The 20,650-nt window shown below is 50.3% G+C and overlaps 2 protein-coding genes across 5 annotated transcripts in view; one reads left to right on the top strand and one right to left on the bottom strand.

Moving 5' to 3' along the window:
- ATP8B (ATPase phospholipid transporting 8B) overlaps positions 1–20,650 on the top strand; it is a 157,771-nt gene that overhangs the window by 92,042 nt on the left and 45,079 nt on the right. The window contains exon 1 of one of the 4 annotated variants that reach the window (XM_075681773.1): positions 3,509–3,809. The exons of the other annotated variants lie outside the window; for them this stretch is intronic. Within the exon in view, the coding sequence (XP_075537888.1) occupies positions 3,611–3,809 (199 nt within the window). The 5' untranslated portion in view covers positions 3,509–3,610. Of the gene's footprint in view, positions 1–3,508; positions 3,810–20,650 lie in introns of those variants that run through there. 4 annotated transcript variants of the gene reach the window in all.
- LOC142572571 (uncharacterized) overlaps positions 19,428–20,650 on the bottom strand; it is an 89,274-nt gene continuing 88,051 nt past the window's right edge. The window contains exon 14 of the mRNA XM_075681781.1: positions 19,428–19,598. Within this exon, the coding sequence (XP_075537896.1) occupies positions 19,443–19,598 (156 nt within the window). The 3' untranslated portion in view covers positions 19,428–19,442. The remainder of the gene's footprint in view (positions 19,599–20,650) is intronic.

Genomic DNA, 20,650 nt, shown 5'->3' with positions numbered 1-20,650 from the left:
GACCTCCCTGTCTGTCCTCTCCTCTATTTCTCTCCCTCTCTCTGTTCTTAAACCTCCCCCCCCCCTCAACAGCCTTAAAAAATCTATCAAATGTGCAAGTTCTGACTAGCCCAGCCTTATGCGTTATGTACTGCTTAAAGAAGTCTCCTGATGACGTAGGAAAGCGTAGATAACTCTTCGTCTTCGTAAAATAGCTTTCATGCGTTCCCTTTGTAGCAAGTGTTTATTCAGCTTATACTTTTCCGACCAAGCTTCCAGTGGCGTCTAAATGCTCTGCGAGTCTCCCGCTTCAGGCGTATATGAAGAAAAAAAAAGAGAGAGAGAGAGAGAGAGAACGTGACGAAAATTCCATTTCTCTCAAACCATCGAGAGGACTAAGTGTAAATATAGCGCAATCAATATTGGAGAGGGTGTTGAACGTTTCAGCAATGTAATGTGTGGCTAAAGTTTGAAGTGTCCGGTGTAAGTTGAGGCATTCTGAAATTACTGAAGTTTCGGTTATTGCGCTGTAGAAAGCTGCGCGGACATTGAATCGCGTCCCTTATGAAGCTTAGTAGGAGGCCGTTCCGTTCGTCTTGGCGCCTCGCCTGGATTACGAATCCCATTTTTTTTTTTTTTACCTTGAGAGTGTTAGTTTTGCTCTTTCATAAGTGCTGTTTACTAATACAAATATTAAGCAGCACTCGGACGTCGCATTCACCGGCGGTTGCTTGCGAGGCTACACGTCCGCGTGCACTTTTGCGCTTAAAGGAACGGGCGACGAATCAACGTCTTTATTACGTGCTAGCCACCGCGGTGTTATAGCGCACGTTGACTCCGAGATATAGTGCAGCGCGTGGTGTCATCATGCGCGCAGGCCTGATCTCGGAGGCTATGGAGTGCTACAACGGCAACTCCCACGACTTTCCATGACCCTGCGTGCGTGATCTCTTTTTTTTTTTTTTTCCCCTGCGCCGAACACTCGGGAGCAGTTGTGCCCAGTACGTGTTGGACATATCGTTTTCCGTCCTCTATGGGACGCACTGCAGTCTCACACCGCTTCGACGTTACCCGCACTCCGCGCCGCACTCAACGTGTCGCGATATCTCGGCGCCGCATACGATAAGTGCCCACAGCGAGCATCTTAAACCTCCGGTTGCGGCTGCATCCAGGTGTGTATCATACCCTCTCCTTCGCACAGTACTTGGTCGTGGCGTTTATCTCGCACGATGTCCTTGCGCCGCGCAATGAATTTTCTTGGCGACGTGTGCTTCCGCTTTTGAGCGTTTGTCGCTAATCTTGCCTGTAGTTGAGAGCTAATGTGACACATTGTGAACACGTTGCACTTCGCCTGATGGAATACGCCTCTTTGTCCGTCCGTCCGTCCGTCCGTCTGTCTGTCTGTCTGTCTGTCTGTCTGTCTGTCTGTCTGTCTGTCTGTCTGTCTGTCTGTCTGTCTGTCTGTCTGTCTGTCCGTCCGTCCGTCCGTCCGTCCGTCCGTCCGTCCACTCTCTCGTGGAAGCAACCATTGAGCATTGCGTCTTACTGTGTCGCCACTCAAAAGGGGGGAAAACAACGGGAAAAATATGAAGGAGCAAGCTTCAAGACGTTTCCGCTGCTATTAAAACGACCCTCCTACCGCCCCACGTCGGATGAATAGAACACCGACATTCCCGTCCTGTCGCGTGCTCTTCACCTCCTATTTCGAAGGCGCACCATTTGTCATAGGCCAGGCGCGTTCATGACACGTCAAAGCCTCGCGCAAAGGGCGCGAAACCTTCTCAAATGGTTCCGGACTGTTTAAACCCGCATAGAAGGTCATTGCGGCGGTTTCGGAGACCAGCGTGGGCGTGGCCCGCCCCATATAGAGTACATAAATACGAGGATACGCCCGGCGGCCGCCCATTGACGATAAAACTATTTAGCGTCGTAGCATCCGAGGCCACGTGTTGCTTCCGTATGCAGCCCTAAAGGTTCGGGGGAGAGGTCTGTTGAAGAGAGTTACTAGCTATGTACGAGGTCAGCATGGGGTGGGTGGCAGAGCTAGCAGTTCACGTTGCGTTCGAAGCGTGCTGTTTAGAACGCTAGGGCCAGAGTGACCGTAGTACCGGTGCGCCATCCCAAAACCGTAAACAACAACAATAATAATAACCGGAATAACGAAATCAGAGTGCAACATAAACGCAACGTTTTCTTTTTTGCCTTCTCATCTCTTTTTTCAATATTTTAACGTGGGAGCGTTAGGCATATGTATATGTCTTGCCTTGCTATGACATGCGCTATATGCGGGTTATATTGCCACACCATCCTATCACTCAAGTTGCCCATGCCGCGCCTTACGTTCTTGACAAAGTTATACCTCGGAATTTTGAGAATGACAGCCAACAAGTAAATGCCGTCGAAACAAAACACAGACAGCGCATGCCTTTTATGTTAAATATTCTCAGACTGAAATATTAGAAGTGCGAAATAATAACATAAACCTGAAATTGACGTAATGCTTTTTGCGTGGTTGTGCACTAGCTCCGGGATCGGCCCACGCAAGAGGCCGCGTTTCTACCAGAAAGCTCGCCTTCATGCAAAGCGTTCCCCGCCAGTTTTTCCCGGCAAACATTGTACGGTTACATACGCTGCAGTTGCCAGGAAGCGTGAGAAGCAGTCAGGGACCTTTGATATGTTATCACGTTCCACTCTTAAAGGCGAAGCTTAAGCGTCCTTCCAGTTTTATACAGTTGCCATCCTTAGATCGCTAAGTATAATATTCGGACACATCGCCTCCATAACATGTAACATTTTCCCGAATTTCAGCAGACTTTTATTCTGCGAAGACGACTAATTGCTTCCATTGCTTACTTCAGCAATGTGTCGCCTTCCTTCCGTATTGTCAGAATAGCTCTCTCTCTCTCTCTCTCTCTCTCTCTCTCTCTTCTGTTTAGATGCGGAAACGGGAGAAAGTAGGCTACGGTATAGCCGGCTATCCCAAAATCTCACATTCACTGCTCAAGTAACGATAAGGAAGAAGAAGCTGAATTCCGGGAAGTATATTGAAGCGACTGAGAACTGTCAAACATATATAACATACACTTCCGTCAGTCTCGTCGTTCCTGTACTGTTGTTGCATATTTTCAGCGGCGGTCTCGTGGGGAATCTATGGGGGGCCTCGGGCGACTCGCGGCCGGAGCTCCGAAAAGCATGCAGCGTACACTGTGCATATATTCGTGGGGGGCGAGGCGGCTGCGCGCACACAGCTGATCACACGCGTGCGCTCGCCCCCGCACCGGCGCCATCCATCAGGGTGCTGCGTGCGTGCGCGCGCGCGCGCCGACAGCGAGCGACGCGCCCTTGGCTCCGTGTCCGGAAAGGCGTTGCCTTGCCCCAGGGCGGGGCCAGGCCCGCTCCTCGGCCCCGTAGCCCCGTGGCCCCCCCGTCGGAGACGGGTCGCGGTCGCCGCCGACGGCCGCCGCGCCGCCGCCGCCGCCGTCGTCGTCGAGAGAGCAGCCGCGCGTGTTGTGTGGGTTCGTGCGTGCGTGCCGTGTCGCGCTCTCGCCGTGCGTGTGGGGCGCGCGCGCGCGCGCCGGCGTCGTTGCCGTCGCCGTGCCGCCGCCGCCGCAGCCGGGCAACGCGTGGCGCGATGCTGATGCCCCTGAAGCGCGAGTCGCCGCCTCCTCCGCTGCCGACGCTCAGCGAGCGCCGGCGGTCGAGCGCGGCCGCGCGACGCCGGGCGTCGTTCGTGGACGCGCCGCCGTCGGACCAGCCCGAGGACTTCTTCGCGTCGCCCGCCGGCGGACATCGGCCGCAGGATTACCGCACCGGCGGTGGCAGCGCCAAGCGTGAGTTGGAATTGCGCGAATGCATCCGCCCTCTCTCTCTCTGTCGCTGCGAGAGCGCGTGGTTTTGTTGTTTCGGTGACAACCAGCCTCTCCCACGAGCGAGTATAATTCGGTCGGGTTAAGGTTGGTTTGAAATCACAGCTGCACATGCCGCGCGAACAGAACAACTAAGAACGTAAGTCTATAGGAAGGGGCGAAAGCGAGCGTACTGCACGTTTATCATGACGGTTCACGTCCCCGCCGTGCTAATTTACGCGAAACCCGCGTGAATCGGTTGGAACGGTAATTGGCATCTTTCTTTTTCGCTGGAGGCGTCCAGTGAAGTGCGATCGTCTTTGCCAGATAGCACAGTAAATAAAGGCGGCGCAGGGGAAGTGCCATAAATTAATGGGACATAAAGTGACATGCCGCTTCGTTCACGCTGGTTTTGCTTTCCACTAGATTGAGCACGCGTGCGCCGCCTTTCGCAGGCTTCGTTCTTCTCGTGCTGCCAGCACGCGACTCGCGAAAAAAAAAAAAAGACGGCTGCACGTGTTCCGTTCTTCCCGCTCGTGGGCCTTTCACTGAAACACGGTGTCGAAGCGTCGCACCTACCCTGGTTGGTCGACTGCGCTCGCTCGGAACGCTCGGCTATCCGCACGGAACGAGAAAGGTACTTTAATTTGCCGCGCTCACGGCAGCAGACTGACTGTTTGAGAGTGACAGTCATTTTTGCTTAGTAACCGATCAGGCTTTCCCTTACATTTCGATGCCACAGAGATGTACAATCACTGCGCAGCATTAGAGTGTGCATAACCCGGCTTTGTTGTCTCTATTCCAAAAGCTTCCTATTTATTCCTTTTCTGAAGAATTAATACAGCTCAGTAGCTAATAGTGCTTCTCTACAGGCGAAATTTTCATCGTTATTGGCAGTCGTTCTCTTCCTTCTCCTGAATTGCGGTATACTACGTTGTTCCGAATGTTTTAGTCCATTTGCATTTAAAGTGATAGACGCTGGAACCTTCGTTGCCCTCTGCCAACCAGACGATTGTTGTATCCCATATTACATTGCTGACGCAATGATTATTCCGGCGGACCTAAACAGACGCCTGTAAGCAAAGCAGGAGCAGGCATCGAGAGAGAGAGGGGGGAGGGGACGAATGAAAAGAAAAAAACGATGTGTGATCTGACGCGATCTTATGTTTAAAGCTAGCTCAGCTGTATCGGCTTTATAGCACACTATTCACATAACAGGAACATTGATTCATGCAAGATTATTTTATTTTTTGACGCGTTGTGATAGCAACGCGCACAGATCGCTTTGACGGCGCTTTCTTCTAGTAATTTCATGTATTGGAAAAAGTCGTGTCAGTGTGGGCTGATCAAAATTAACGCATCGCATGCTCAGAAAAGAGTGAGAAAACCCGTTGGTTATACACCGAGGCGGCTACGCGAACGAGACGCATGTGATTACCGATTGATATTTTTCTGTGTTACATTCAACGACGTTGAGAGCGCCATTTTGCCGTTCCCGCCAAAACGCTTTGACATTCTGCTGTCGAGCATAAACACGATACCGCGCGGTTGTAGCTGCAAAAAGGGCCGTTTTTTTCGTACCCTCCTTTCTGACAAATATGAACCGTCGAAGCAGTGGCGTATCTAGGTCGTCTAGCACCCGGGGCCCATAGGTCTTCTGTCACCCCCCCCCCCCCCCGGAGCTAGCCGGCGGAAAGAGGAGTGTCTTCAGACGTATATGACCCCCCCCCTCTGGCCCCTTAATTGTACCCGGTGCCCACGCACCCTCCCCCCCCCCCCCCCCCCGTTGCTACGCCACTGCGTCGAAGCAGTGGTACTTTGATGTCAGGGCTCGCGACGATGCATGAGATGCAACGACCTCCCATTTTGAGTGGTGTCCGCGATTATCTGGTATAGCTAAGGAGCGTCCTGTATACAGGAAGACTCACTCGTGTGCCCGCGCGGTGCTGTGTCCGTTTCTGCAACGTGCGATAACATTTTTCTCTCTCAGTCGGGCGATTTTTGCAGCTGCGTTTGACGTGACTGCAAACCCGCGCAGTTGCAACTCGACCGGGTCGAGTCAGAAGTCGAGCTGACCCAGCCCGACTCGACACCGTTTGCATGCAACGCTACAGGTTCGCGTGCCTTGCCAAGCACGTTGGGAGAGCCAACGCCTGTTGCAGGTTGGCCCAACGGGCATCGACGCTCGCTCGGCCCGACTTGCTAGCGTTTACACGAACTCGACGACAGACTTTCATCCCGACGAGTCGACTCGACCCGCCTTGCTGTGGTTCATTTGCAAACGTAGTCTATATCGAGTTGGTGAGACGCGTTCAGATCGCCGCGATAAAACGGAGGCACCTGTTGTGTCGGCGCCGTTTGTTTTCCCCGCAGGGAACAACACTTGCGCTCCGCATTGATTGCGCGGCCGCTGGTTGTTCCTCTTTGTATATCTTGGCTTGCGCTTGGCGTGGGAGGCGGAAAAGTGTGCTGCCGTCCGGTTCCCGCCATTGTTCTTTTGCCAGCGCTGGTTGCTATGGGGGAAGAGGGGCGGAGGGGGTACGGAAGGTGGAGGATAGCGTATATATACACACACGCCCTAGGAGGAATAATAGGTTGTCGTCGTTCTCTCCTCTCCATTGTGTCGCTGTGCGAGATCGCGCCTCAAGCTGCCGCCATTGTCAATCAAAGTGCTTCCCGCTCGCTAATTGACGCGAGGGCTGCACATTGCGCCGGGAGCGGCGACCCCTCGATGCACTCTTCTTTCTTTTGTTCGGTCGCTCTTCTGCTGCTGCTTCTTGTTGGCGCACGCGGTGCACTGTCGAGCGGCTTGACAGGTCCTTTTAAGAGAAACTCGAGACGACTGTAAGTAGAACGTCTACGAAGAGAAGGGAAGCGAGAGAGTTTGCTGCAAAACTTATAAAGCAACGACTCGGAGGAAGAGAAGAGCGCCTGTTTAAAACGTGTGCTGAGAGGTAGGAAGGAAGTCGTCTGTTACGCAAAAGAGGGATAACCCTGTTGAAGTTCATAATGAGTTCGCGTAATAGCAACAAGATGTTTTATTGTGAAGGAAAGAACTATCGGTTCGAACATCTGTTGAATCCTGTAGGAGCCATGCAGCATGCCTTGTAAACGATTTTATGAAGCACCACACCACTTCTTCATATCTTTCTTTCTTCCCCAATTATGTTTATTATGAAACTGCGTTGGGCGTTATCGTTGAAGACATACTCGTGTCCCTTGTATGCGTTTGCTTTGTCTTCCGACAGGGTCGTGGCTAAGAAGATATCTCGGTCAGTATGTAAACTCGTGTTGTATTGGAGAGATTCAGATTCCCCTAATGTGTAACTCTCTATTAATTTTATTGCTACTCATGAACTATCGACAGCGCTTACAAATCCGTATGTGAGTTATAGTTAAGCAGGCAAACTTATTAGCAAACACCTAATAATTCCTAGCACTGGTAGTGCTTTAGCGGGCAAGACATAAATAAAAAGAAATCTGCGGAAGGTATGTTCCTATACTCCCTAATCCCTGCACCGGCCTCGCTCGTCGGTGTTCCCGTGGCGCTAAAAATAAACGCTTTCACGTGACAAAGTGAGGAGCGGTGTGCGTAACGTGCCGATCGGGTGCGATGTGGTCGGTGGCGCGCAGACGCACACTCTACGCACTCCCGAATTTCGACCGCGCCGCCGCGCGAATGTGACGTCAGCCCGCGTGAACTTGCTTACTCTACATACCGACTCGTAAAAGCGCGCACTGCCCAATACCAGCTGCGATCGCGCGTTGCGAATCAAATAGGCGTGCGCGCACGTTCGCTCAGTGGAGGCACGGGCGTTCTGCGAACTGTTAGCGCCGTTGCGCGTCTCGCGTGCTGCATGCTGCTGCTGCAGCCTGTGCTCGGGGCAGCCCTGCAGCCGTCGCGGATGCCCGAGGCCACGCATATATCATTCGCGCTGGCTGTCTCCTCGCCGGCGAGCCCAGCACGATCCGGCACAATGGCGGGGGCACGCGTTCGAAGAAGCGCCTGTCGGCCTACGTTCGTAAGGCTTGGAGCAAGTTTGCGCATACGAAACGAGAGGAAGAAGGCTCTTTCACAAAAATAGTCGCATGCGTGCTGCTCCTCACGGAGAAGCGGATGAGGGATTGAAATGCCCTAGTAGAGAGAGAGAGAGAGAGAGAAAAGGGGAAGGACTGGAGACAGAAAACTCGGGGGGAGGGGGGGTATGCGAGGAAAAGTGGGAATGGTAGTTGCATGCAAAACTAAGCTCAACGCGTTACATTCAAAATGACGGCGATCTAAAAATCAAGTTTTGTCATTCTAACATGTATATAGCATTTGCTATATTACTGCATGAATATGAAAGGATGAGCGCGAAATGATACGAATACAAGGAAGACGACAGGTAGAACAAGGACTAAGGCTTCCTTGTCTTCGTATTATAGACTTAGTGCTCGCCTTTTCTTATTCATGCGGCGCGAACTGTCGTCGAAATTACGCGGTAGTCCCGCTCTTCATGACAAGGCGAGATGCGATACTTTTCTTATCGACAAAAATTTATCAAGCAAACAACTATCTCTTCATGGGCTGGTTGTTGCAACATAATTACTCGAACACAGATGCAAACTGACTCGCCTGCACAGAAAAAGGACATCGAAGAGGAGCGGCCGTGTTTTCTTTCTTTCTTTCTTTCTTTCTTTCTTTCTTTCTTTCTTTCTTTCTTTCTTTCTTTCTTTTTTTGTCATTTTGCTTTCACAAGCTTGCTTTCGCAGGCGTGTCCTGCCCAAGAAAAGCGGTTCATTTGTTTCTTAAAGGGACACTAAAGTGAAACAGTAAATCAGTTTAGACTAATGAATCATTGTTTGAGAACCCTGCAGGCAGTCATTTCAAAAAAAATAGTTTGATTATTAGATGAGAAAATGAAGGTCCAAGTATCAGTATTTGAATATCGCGCCGAAACCCTCGCGCCGGCACGTCAGCGTGACGTCGGGGATTCCAAAGTATGTTTTCGCATTTGGGCCGCGTTGGCTGAATAAAGGTTCCCGAAACTTGCCGTGTTTCATATTTGATTCCTTTAGAACACAATGTAGTCAATCTGTACCGTTGTATATAATTAGTAGGCCCTAGAAGATGCCATCAAAATTCATGACGTCACAGCCTCCAGGTGCGGGAACTTAAGTAGGCGTCGCCACCCGTATTTCGTTCTAGCGCTTTTTCTGGCTTACCAAATGTCTTATCGTTGCAAGAGTAGTGTTTTTGGTGTTGTAGAACGGTAATTTACTGATGCAGAAGAAATCATCTTTCACTTCAGTGTCCCTTTAGACGCTCCGAGTTGGACGATTCCCTCGGCTATTATATACCTCCTCGTTGAACCGTGGCTTCTAAATTTCAGTTCGCGACAATGCACGAAGTGCTCAAGCGTTGACGAACGCAGGTGCGGCGGTCATTCTCCACGTCGGCTCGGTTTTTGCGACCGGCATCGTACTCACCTCCGCGACGTATACATGAATGACGGTTTGCTGTGAGGGACTCTCACAGGCGTCCCTCTTTGAGCCCGAACGAATTGAAATGCTCGTCTGCGTTTTAAACGCGGCCGGCGAGTAAGCAGGGTTATTCGCCAAACCCATAGAGAGAAAAAATGTCTCGCCATCCCGGCCCTGCAAAAGCGAATGGCCAGCGAAGCTGTGGAAAACCGCCACTACGACTGCTGAGGGGGGTATATTCTTTATATATGCGAAATCAATATATTGCCCATGAAGCTGAAAAATCTGGCGTTAACATCCGATGGTACCAAAACCCATGTGACATAGTAGTGACCTCACGTTTCAAATGATGATGAAACGTGATTAGGTCATCACCTCAAACGTCGTGCGATGACGTCGTCACACCAAAGGTCGCTTGATGACATCATCACGTCAGACGTTTCCTTACGTGATAACGGAATCATCACGTCACAATATCGGCTGTGACGTCGTGCGATGACGGATCACGTCAAACGTGACGTCACACGATGACGTCATCATCACGTGACGATACGGATAAGACCTACGGATCTTGGCGTACTCAGCGTGCTGAACAAACTCGGGCTAAAATGACGAGTGGCGTCGTCGTAATTGCACACACTTCCGGAACGTCCCTGAGAAAACGATATTGCAAGGATGGCCCCGAACGCATTGAGCCTCAAAACTAACCGAGGGGCCTCGCCTGTCGTATGGCATGTATATGATCGCGCGCCACTCCCCACGGACAAGGCCAACGGGTGGACGGTCGCTGCCTGATGGGAGGGGGTTCGTAGTACGAGCGTAGGGGCCGCGCCCCGGTGCTGCTGCGTGGCCGTCAACGTGTTACGGGAGCCTGCGCGCACGCACGCGATGAAGTCATTATCGTGTCGGTTGGCGCGAGACGACCGATCCGGGACGGCCGATATCGTGTTCTGTCCGGCGGTCAAGTGCGTGTGTGCGCCCTCTTCTAACGCAACTGGCGCCGCAGAGGATTGTCCAGATGTAGGGACCGGCGTACCCCAGCGTCATCTCAACGGGTTCTGTTTGTGCTAACGTTTGCGTAGCTCGTGTTCTACAGAAGGGAAAAAAGAAAGCAGAGACCCGCGGTTGGTGCACACAGCTTAGTAGGAGGTCATTGGGACGAAAGTGACGTGCTTCCGCGAAGGTTTTCGCCGATCTGCTGATTTGATCGGCTGGTGTGCAAGTCTAATTCATTCATTCATTCATTCATTCATTCATTCATTCATTCATTCATTCATCCATTCATTCATTCATTCATTCTAATCCGCGACGCACAAGACTGCACGTGGTATCGAACTCGACCGCACACGTGGTGCACTACTCGAGGCACGTCACGCACAACACGAACGGAGCTCCTGCACATAACCGATGTTGCCTTGAGGTCTGAAAACCGACATAATAATTTGCAGTCTTGAGGCCTAAGAGTGATGCGTTTCTATTTTTTTAGCAGGCAGTACTCAAGCGCCGAAATGATCAGCGTTGCCTGTTTGATGCCTCACCCCCACTTCCCGTCTGTAACTTCGTGTCGCCAGAGCAGAATAACGGCGTTGTCGTTTGCTCTCTCGGCGACATTCTGCTTCCTCCTCGGTCGTGGGAGAGGGGATGTTACAGTGCTGCGAGTCGTTTATCATGCTCACACCGGCGCACACACGAACATGGACAGGTAGAGCCTTTCTGTGCATAGTTAATACATTACAAAAGTATGTCAACGGGAATAGCGATTCATTCATTCATTCATTCATTCATTCATTCATCAGTTAGGTCTTAGCAGGTGAGGGCATACACGCGTTTATCAGTGTAAGATGTTTTAAAACACTAAGGAATGCGGTATTGCAATAAATATAGATCAAGACAACTTGTAACACTATACAGTGTACATCATTTACAATATCGAGAGTCAGACGTTGAGTCCGCATTTCACTTGAACCTTGCGCTAGCCGCTGAGTATCTAGCGAATACATAGTTACGCTTTGTGTAGCGCGGGCCCAGTGGCTAACTTGAAACCTGCATTAGCATGCTCGCATGTGTCGTTAATGAAAATCGATTAGTGAAATAATACAGTGAGTCATCATGTTACACATTATCACGTAAATACTGGTGGCTGCTGCTGCTGCTGCTGCTGATGATGATGATGATGATGATGATGACGACGACGACGACTGGTGACTGCCACTGCTGCGAAGCGTGGTCGGCAAATGTTATCATGACACTTCTCTGTTCTAATCCTCATCTGATAGGAAACACTTTGTCTAGCTCGATCGCCGGGGTTCTTCTTCGTGTTTGCTATATGTTGTGATGGAGTTTTTGACTGTCAATAAAGCTTTTTTTTTTGTACTAGTTGGTACATTTCATAAGTTATTCAGAACAGCGCGCAACAAAATCACGGACAAAAGAGGGACACGTAAAAACAGGACGAACGGGGGCGGTTGACTTACGCGAGCTTATGTGTACTAAGGATCGCAACGTCTCTCGTATATATGTCCTGTAACCGATGCTCGTTCCTTACAGGTATGGCTGCTGCTTTGAGATGCTTAACTTCTTAGTCACCATGGTTATATAGTGTGTCGTCGGCGCGTCGTGATCGTCTCGCAGATAAAGATGAGGACGCGAGGGGCCTCTCGTATATGTGACAGTCCCAAGCGCAGGTGTCCCCTGAGCGAGCATTCCGTTCGCTGTGCAGTATATGGTGTACGCATATGCTCGTATACATAGGCAGAGGACGCCGGGCGCGTGACGTCGTCGTCGTTTCATCGTTGCCGATCGTGCTTCAGCGATATCGAGAAGCGCGCGCGTGAGCGCGCGTGACTCAGGCTTTTGCCATATATGCTTTTGCCGCGGAAGGAAGCAGCTGTTCCTGTCGCCATCGCGAAGACGGCGATGTGCTGCGCAACTGTGTTTGCGCGGCGGGCCTTTCTTGCTCAGCGTACTTTGCGGCTGCCGGGGACAGATATAAGGAGGGGGGGGGGGGGGTTAGAGGCTTGCCCGTAGACTGAGTGCGCGCGTGCGCGAGGATGTCCTGCCTGCGTGGGTAGCTATGTTCTCGATATTGTCAAGTTCCGCCACGCTTGTCGAGCTCTGCAACCGCATTTGATTGCGCTTTGAGCGCTATTGTGTGTATGTGTGCGCGCGCGCATAACTTGTTCGCCATTTTCGTGGCCTATTCTTCCTGCTAATATGTAGGGTAGCAAACCAGGTGCAAGCTGTTCTAAGCTCGCTGCCTTTCCTTTGTTTCTTTCTCTCTCTCTCCCTTGTCGAATTCGTGACGTTGCCAGCTCTGATTGGAGGATATCTGAGCTGCGTTTTCCAAAGGAGCTGCAGAAAATAGCACCTCTTCCTCTCGACAATCTCTCTCTCTCTCTCTCTCTCTCTCTGATTGGTTTACGAGGCTCTTACGGCCTCTCCGATTGGCTTAAAACACCAACATGGCGGGACTTGGCAGTGTCCAGACCCCTGATCTGCGATGCACGTTGAAGAGTAGAATGGAATTGTTGATTGCTATGGCCAGCCTGTTGGCGTGGAGAACATGGTGAAAAATGTAGTGCTAAAACGCGGGATCCAACAGAAGGCAAAAAGAAAAAAGAAATACTGAAGCTTTACACACAACACATAGCCTACTTACATTTCCTATCTTAATTTTTTTTATAAGTTCGAACCTTCGAAAAGACTGACACATTTTTTAATGACAAACGACATCGCACCTAGCCTTGCCGTAACGCAACGTCAGCAAATTTGCTCATTTCGTGACGTCATGATAACGAGTACGTATACCGTATGGATGACGCCAGGTGTGGCTTTCCTAGATCAACCATATTTATTTATTTATTTATTTAACATACTATAAGAACTATTCAGGGCCACAGTAGGATTTGGTTGTTGCAAACATACAGGAAATGATCATAGAAAGCTGCCATATCCATAAAAACACAACAATGCATGAATTACATGCCAGGTAGAAGCGTACAGGTCATAACTATAGCATCAAATTAAAATATCTTATGTTTCCCAATCCTCATACTTGTTCAGTATGATCCTTTTTCGTGTGAGGAGCGCGTATATATATAGTCTATAGAATTTGTAGAACCTCGAACTTATATGTGTTATAGCACTCCTTTGAAGTAAGCGCTTGTTTATATGTATCTTCCGTTACGTGCTGTGTTTTAGCGCTAAATTTCTTGACCAAGATGAAGAGGTAGTGCTTTCTTAGAAAGACGCAGGAAAGTGTTCTCTGGGAAATATCTAAACCGATTTAGATTAAGTTTGTTGAATTTAGAAGAGAGACGGCTAAGTTCCACGTATTGTTAGATGCAAAATTTTGATACAAGGCCGCATTTCTTTTTCTGTTCTTGTCGTAAATGTTGGTATAAATTGATGAAATTGAAAAAAGGAAAAAATATATATACCTTGAAGCACGACGTTTACAAATATGTAAATCCGCACCAATAGCAGGTATTGTAGCGACCTACAGCGTGCAACTTTTGGAGCGTATAACGCGGGCAAATGTAATGTGCTAGTTTATATAGTTTGTGTAAAATGATTGCTTCGTGTTGATATGAGTTTCTGAAAAGTTCTGTTCACAATAAGCGATAAATTTCAGAACTATGTATGACATACTGATTTTGTCCTCTTTGGACGTCCCGACTTACGGAATTATGAATGTGATGCTTTTCTTCGTTTTATTATTATTATTATTATTATTATTATTATTATTATTATTATTATTATTATTATTATTATTATTATTATTATTATTATTATTATTATCTTTAAGGAGGATGAGTCCTTGAAACAAATATTTACTTGCAGCAACCGTCAGAATTAAGATTGTTCGTTCATATGCAACATTTAAATCTTGCTCGTTTAGATAGAGCGGGTCGAATGGAAACATTTGTGCGCAATTTTCGAAGCGTGTATATCTAGAACTGTGCATTCATGGCGAAACCGTCTTGCTGTCTAAAACAGGAGCACACTTCTCACAAAGGCGACCAAATAAAGTAGGCAGCAGGAAGTGCGATATACGCAGCGCCCTATGCAAAGCCGCGATACATATTTGCGGATTTTTCTACCTCTTTGCGGACGACATATGAATGAAAAAGAAAGGAAGAAAGCGAAACGGAACGGGGGGGGGGGGGGGAACCTGGGAGACTTCGATCTTTGCAGCAGCTGCGGAGGGCGCCAGATGCATCCAGTGCAAGCCATAAATTGCATGCAGACGTTAGAACGCAATTTGCCTTTCATATTAATGAGTAAACCGACACAGATCATTACACGTTAAGTAAGTTACGCTAGCGGTTCTCCATTCACAACTATCGTAACCTATTTTTGATGTGTTTCAATGGCTGATATTCATTTCGAGGATTCCGAGTTTGTTCCATATCTAGCAGTTTTAGCTAGTCATCCGCGCATGGAGTTAAGAAAATAATTGCGCATCGTCACAGTTGTACGATCAGCGCAATACTTGGCACTGCTTTGTTATCGTTTGTACTATTTGCATTCGTTTTGCATTTCTTAGTGTTCCTATGTTAATGACGATTCGTTGTGACTACTACCTCATCACAGTTTCAGGCTCTCGTCAATTGCTTAAACTTTACATGCGCGCCCATTTTCATACTGTGGGCTTCGGTATAATTAAGTGGGTTGCGGCTAAGCTAACATTTGCAGAGCTGGCGGGTGGTGAGGGCGCTTGCGGTAATGGTATATAGAGTTGTGGCGGTATGCTTAAACATTTTATATTGACAGTCGATTTCTTTTTTGTTCTTCTCCTCCGATGCACGTTGTCATGCATGGACGCAGGTTTGTTTACCGTTGCGGTAACCGTTGCGGAAATGTCCTCACCCCATGTGGTGTGTACAAAACTCTCGCTTTGCGGTCGCTGGCAGGACATCAATCTTCTGTCTCCAGCGCGCGGAAGACCGATTGATTTCCAGTTCCCCCCGTTGCGCCGACCGAATCGCCGTCGTCGCCGCCTCCTCCTCCTCCTCCTCTTGCGTTCCCGCCAGCAGATGTGCGGTTGAGACATCCGCCCGAGAAGTGGGGATGAGTGTTTCCGCGGAAAAGGAGGCTCGATAGCGCAAAACGACTTTTCCGCGAAACGCCCGTGGTCGGTTTACTATTATACGGATATATATTTCTTCGTAACGGATATGTGGACGTGCTTATACATTGTGATTCTATCGACCCGCATTTCTAGTTACTCCGTGCTCCTCTCTTTGCGCGCCTGATCCGCAAAGTTGTCTCGCCGGACGCGTGTGTACCTTGGCAAGATTATGTATCGCATCGCGAGTGAAAAGACTTTCTTCTAGGACGACGCGTAATGCTTTGTGGCTGAGATCGACCGCTCAAAACTTGTGGCGCTGCGCTCGGTACTGCCTGCGTGACGTGTAGCGCAAACGGGACGCTCAGGACGACAGGGATCGAACCGGTGTACACGGCGCTGGCGAAGACGCGAAGCGCCGCGTCCTCTTCTCTGTCGCCTTGCGTGCTCCGTCGGCGCTGCACTTCGCGTAAATTCAATGTACCAACTAACTCGACATGAAAACTGTTTACAGCGCAAACACATGCAACCACAAAGTATAAGGGACAGGACACAAGCGCTGACTGTCAAGCGTGTCCTGTCCCTTATACTTTGTGGTTGCATGTGTTCGCGCTGTAAACAGTTTTCATGTCAAGTATGCACAAACTCGCCCAGAAAGAAGTTTTAATGAACCAACTAACTCATCGGTCTGATCTTTTGAGCTCAATACTAGCCTCAATATTCAATGCTAATTTTCTCAGTGTGTGTGTGTGTGTGTGTGTGTGTGTGTGTGTGTGTGTGTGTGTGTGTGTGTGTGTGTGCGCGTGCGTGCGTGTGTGTGTGTGTGTGTGTGTGTGTGTGTGTGTGTGTGTGTGTGTGCGTGTGTGTGTGTGTGTGTGTGTGTGCGTGCGTGCGCGCGCGCGCGCGCCCGCGCGCTTGGTGGGTGTGGGTGGATGTGCTTAGACGAAAAGGGTATCTGCAGTGTTCCGCGATGCCTGTGGACGTATAGATTTGGGCAGCGTTCCATTAATTTATAAGCGCCGTGCATGCCTCAGCAGAGCAGTAATTCGAGTTTTGTCGTGGAATCCGCGTGCTTTAATCTTTTGTGTCCGGCTGTATGTGTGTTGGCATGTATTGGCGCTGTCTTGTTTTTATAAGCCCTCCGACTTACTTCACCTACTTGCGTGATTTTGGGTGCGCCCAAGGTATAATACATTTGCAGGCATGACAGTCTGTCGATATCTGTTTATTTGATTCTGACGGCACGTTTTGGGCAACGAAATTAAGCGTGATGGAACGACCACCGCTCACAATGAAGAGTTGATGCACATAACATAAAGTGTTAGGTATCGCAAACCGTCCTGTACGTGTTATCTTTCATGGCCGCCTGTATACAGTCGCAAGCAAAAGCCTAGAGACGTACGCCATAGGCGAAAGAATTAAAATTTATTCTACCGCAGCCGTGCAGCGTTGATTTGCCCAAATTCATTACATTGATCGAACGGGCGCACGTAGGTTGTGCTACTTGATTTCAGCCTGCATGCCTTCACAATTAATGAAAAATGTAAATGCCGCGGTATCACGATCGTGTCGTCGCGTTTTCTGCGGAGCGTATCGCAAGAACGCCCGCCTCAAGAGTTTTCGGAGCGTGCGTTGTTGCCATCTCAGACGTTCAAGAAATAAGTTTAAGCGTCAAGGTGGCGTGTGTTATCTCTTGTACTGGTTCTTTATGCGAAATAGCATTATGACAGAGCAAAATCGTTTCGTGAGCAATAAAGTGGATCGCCGGGCGATCTCATGTACTGGGTTGCCAGTGGGAGTGGCCATCACTAGACTATATATGCAAGGTGGTCCTGTTTGATGCATGGTTGAATAAGATTTGCTGTGACGTAACATAGGTTTTCTTTCTCTTTTTTTACTTTGCATTCATGCTCAGTGTCCTTGTTACTCAGCCTGTGAATTATTTTACGAAACCCTAACTAACTTATAGTTACTACTTGCGAGCATACTGGAAGGTAGCAACGTAATGCACGCGTACTCGACTCGCCCGCGTACCTTTGCAGCACGGGTTTTCTTTGTAGAGGGTTGGCTTTCTCGCACAGCTTACCAGTTCGGCGGCAAAGCGTCATTTGGCGGAGCATGCCCGAAAAGCGGTCCGCTGGCGTCGCACACAACTGCCTGATGTTTTCCTTGCGGAACTCCAGTGCGAACGACGGATTTCGGCACATTCGTGATAGTCGTTTATTTGCTTCAACCAAAGTAGTGCACAACGGCACCTTCACGGAAAGCACCGCAGCCGGCGAATCACTTGTCATCTCCGCGTACTGTGCTATCTTGGAACGCATCGCGAAGAGAGAGAAAGAGAGAGAAAAAGAAATTCTAGAAGGAAACAGCGAACCATTCGGCGACCGTCACGTTGCACTAAAGCATGCCAAGCTTCTGAAGACCTACTTACGGGCTGACGCTTCCGCACTCGTCTGAAGGCAAAAAAGAAAGAAAGAAAGAGCAATCGGCTGCACCGCGCGATTCGCTTCACCAGTCGTGTGTGCATGTCCCACGTGCAACCTAAGAAGACGGTGCCGCCGCTCCACGAGAAGTCGAGTTCACCGCTGCACCCCGCCGGCTTGTTGCTCAGGCTGCGGCCAAGTGCCGGTGGCTTATGCGCAGTTTGTTGCCTGCTAAGCCGTCTTCGAGTCCAGCCACGTGCCTGTACCTCGCGATGCACGCTTGCAAAAAAATACACCCGCAGCACGGAAGACAGTGAGTCGATTCCTTCTGCAAAAAAAGATCACTCGAAAGATAATCGCCGCCGAGGCTAGCGCACAGCACCACAGCGCAGCTTTGTTCTTAAGCGGCGGTCCGAGTGATACCCTCGTTGGCTGACGCGAACTGCGTGGCTTCACGCAACGGCGATGCTTCCCGAAGTGTGTAGCCATTCCTCGTTTGTTCTTTTCACGCCTCGTTTGAAGTCCGAGTACGACAAGCTGCGCGATGGCGTCGTCTCCGTCGACGGCAGCCTGTCCGAAATGCTGCAGGACGCCGACCGGCGCCGATCTTCGACGGCTTCCAGGATCAAGAGCAATGTCACGCGTTTCTTCCGTGGACCCACAGGTAACAGCAGAAGCACACAGCACACGCACACTGACGCGCTCCGGCACACGGTATGTGTACTGCGCGCAGACGATCACTTTGACGAAGGCTCACTCACATTTGTAGTAACGATCACGGCACAAGAACGCACCGATGGCAGAAATATCAGGTGTGGACCCGGCATGCTCCGTTGACACCTGCGTGTAGTTGTGGAAAGGCATACCCTTAAATATGTTAGTGACTGCGTGTGACAGGGAATCGTAGAAGTGGCACAGTTTGGCATCGTGGACCTCGGCGCGCCTCGCAAGTTCGACTGTGCATCCTGCGATGCGGCGACCTTCTCCACTGCAGCGAGTGGAGGCAGCGAGGATTTATTTACAACGAAGATGTGTTCGATAATGAAAGTTTAATTTTTCCATGAAGGGGGCGTCACAGGCGCAGCTCTATAGATGCTGACTTCAGAGTTCAGCGGACGGGTCCGCAAAGCCAGCTGGTTCCCTTAATTGCCGCCAAACGCGGGCCGATCCTTTGTGATGCATCGGACACGCCCCACTCGCTCTTTTAGATGGAGTAGGTGTTCAGCCACTTAAAATAGGTGCATGCTTGGCGCGTGACTCTCGAAAACTAGCCACGGCATCAGCGGCCATGCATATTGCGCTAGGCAATCCGTCTGTGTCAGAGGGCGCGCTGCAGATGCTTCGAAGAAACAACAAAAAAAAAAAGCGGTAGATCTGTTTGGGCAAGTGTGGCGCACTTATATCACGGAACGGAACGCCTAAAAACACGCACCGTTGGTGCGACAGCGAACGCCTATACGGCTATAGCATATTCGGCCAGTGTTTCTTGCAGAGTTGGTGCTTGTTTTAGCTGTATACCTGCAGACGTCTCCTAAATATATATATTTTTTATTTTTATTGAAGAATAAGCGTCATAGCTATATGTACGAAGTACAACGAAAAGACTGTACCGCGGCTCTTGTTGACAGCTAGACGTTCACTGTGGTTCTGGAAGGCGTGCTAGAAGTGTATGTCACACTGGCGCATTCCATCGGGCGAACAGGAGCACTCAAAAGCGTCCCCAAAGGGCTTCTTCACGAGTATAGCTGTGTCCCAATGAGTGAACAGGAGCAGTTTGGCGACGCCGAGAGCAGCCCAGAGCAGCTCCAGCAGCTCCTGCACGAGAAGCGGAATGCGAAGGAAGTCACGTGACGCAAACGCGTCATGCGCATGGAACGTATGGAACGTTTAAATGGGGGGGGGGGGGGGTGTTAGGGAAATAAGCGGTCGCACTCTCTCTTTGCATCTGCTCTTGTTCTGTCAATGGAATGCGCCATTGGAAGAGGAGCACCTGATTAGATTGCTCAAGTGAATTTGACTTTTCGCTTTTCGGCTAGCAAATAGACATGCCCGACGTGACGGTTTCACAGATGCAGGTCCATTAGTTGCAAGTCCCCAAACCGCCCGCCTTCGCTGTCTACACAATCGGAGCTGCCAACGAACAACAGTTTTTACTTTTTTTTTTTTTTTCCCTCGTGTGATACTCGCGCTGTGCGGAGCTCGCGGCCGGTAGCAAACAGCGGTGTTCGCGCGCTGTTGTTGACAGTTGCGACCTCTCGCGTGCGCAACCGTGACGCGACGCGGGCGATTGAAAGAAAGAAAAAAAAAAACACCGCTCGTGGACGACGGCGATCCACGCCCACCTCCTTCTCGGGGGGGGGCGGCTGCTGGTCTATTGCTCGTTTCGATCCTCCAGGCCGCGTTGCCAGGGGGAGGAATAGGGAGAGCCCCCGCGGCAAGCGGCCAAGTCGACGTCAGTATGCATGCGCTCGCGCGCCCGCCAACGTGTTTTCACGATCGTCGTGCCGGGCCGTGTTTGCCGTCAGCTGTGTGTGTGTGTGTGCACGCGTGCCTGCCGCTCCCCTCTCCTCTGCTCCTCACGTTGGCGTCTCCGGGAAGAAGGGAGGGAGCGCGCGGCCGCCGAGCTGATGGCGTCCGAGCACGACAGGAACGTCGCTTCCTGACCCAGATTTGGGCGCCGCACGCGACCCCGCGTCGTTGTCGCCGCCGGCGGCGAGGTGGGAGGAGGGGGAACAGCCTTCGGGCCTCGTGTCCGCGAGGGCGTGAATAAAAGAGCAGGTGTAGGTGTACGCGGCGAGAGAAATAAAAGAACGAGACACCGTAAGGCACGGCTTGCTCGGGCGCCGCCGGCGGCCTTGGACCGCACC

The sequence above is a fragment of the Dermacentor variabilis genome, chromosome 2 (assembly GCF_050947875.1).
Source record: "Dermacentor variabilis isolate Ectoservices chromosome 2, ASM5094787v1, whole genome shotgun sequence".
Taxonomy (NCBI): Eukaryota; Metazoa; Arthropoda; class Arachnida; order Ixodida; family Ixodidae; genus Dermacentor; species Dermacentor variabilis.
Note: the sequence above shows the minus strand (reverse complement) of the source record. Positions and strands in the feature narration are given on the sequence as shown.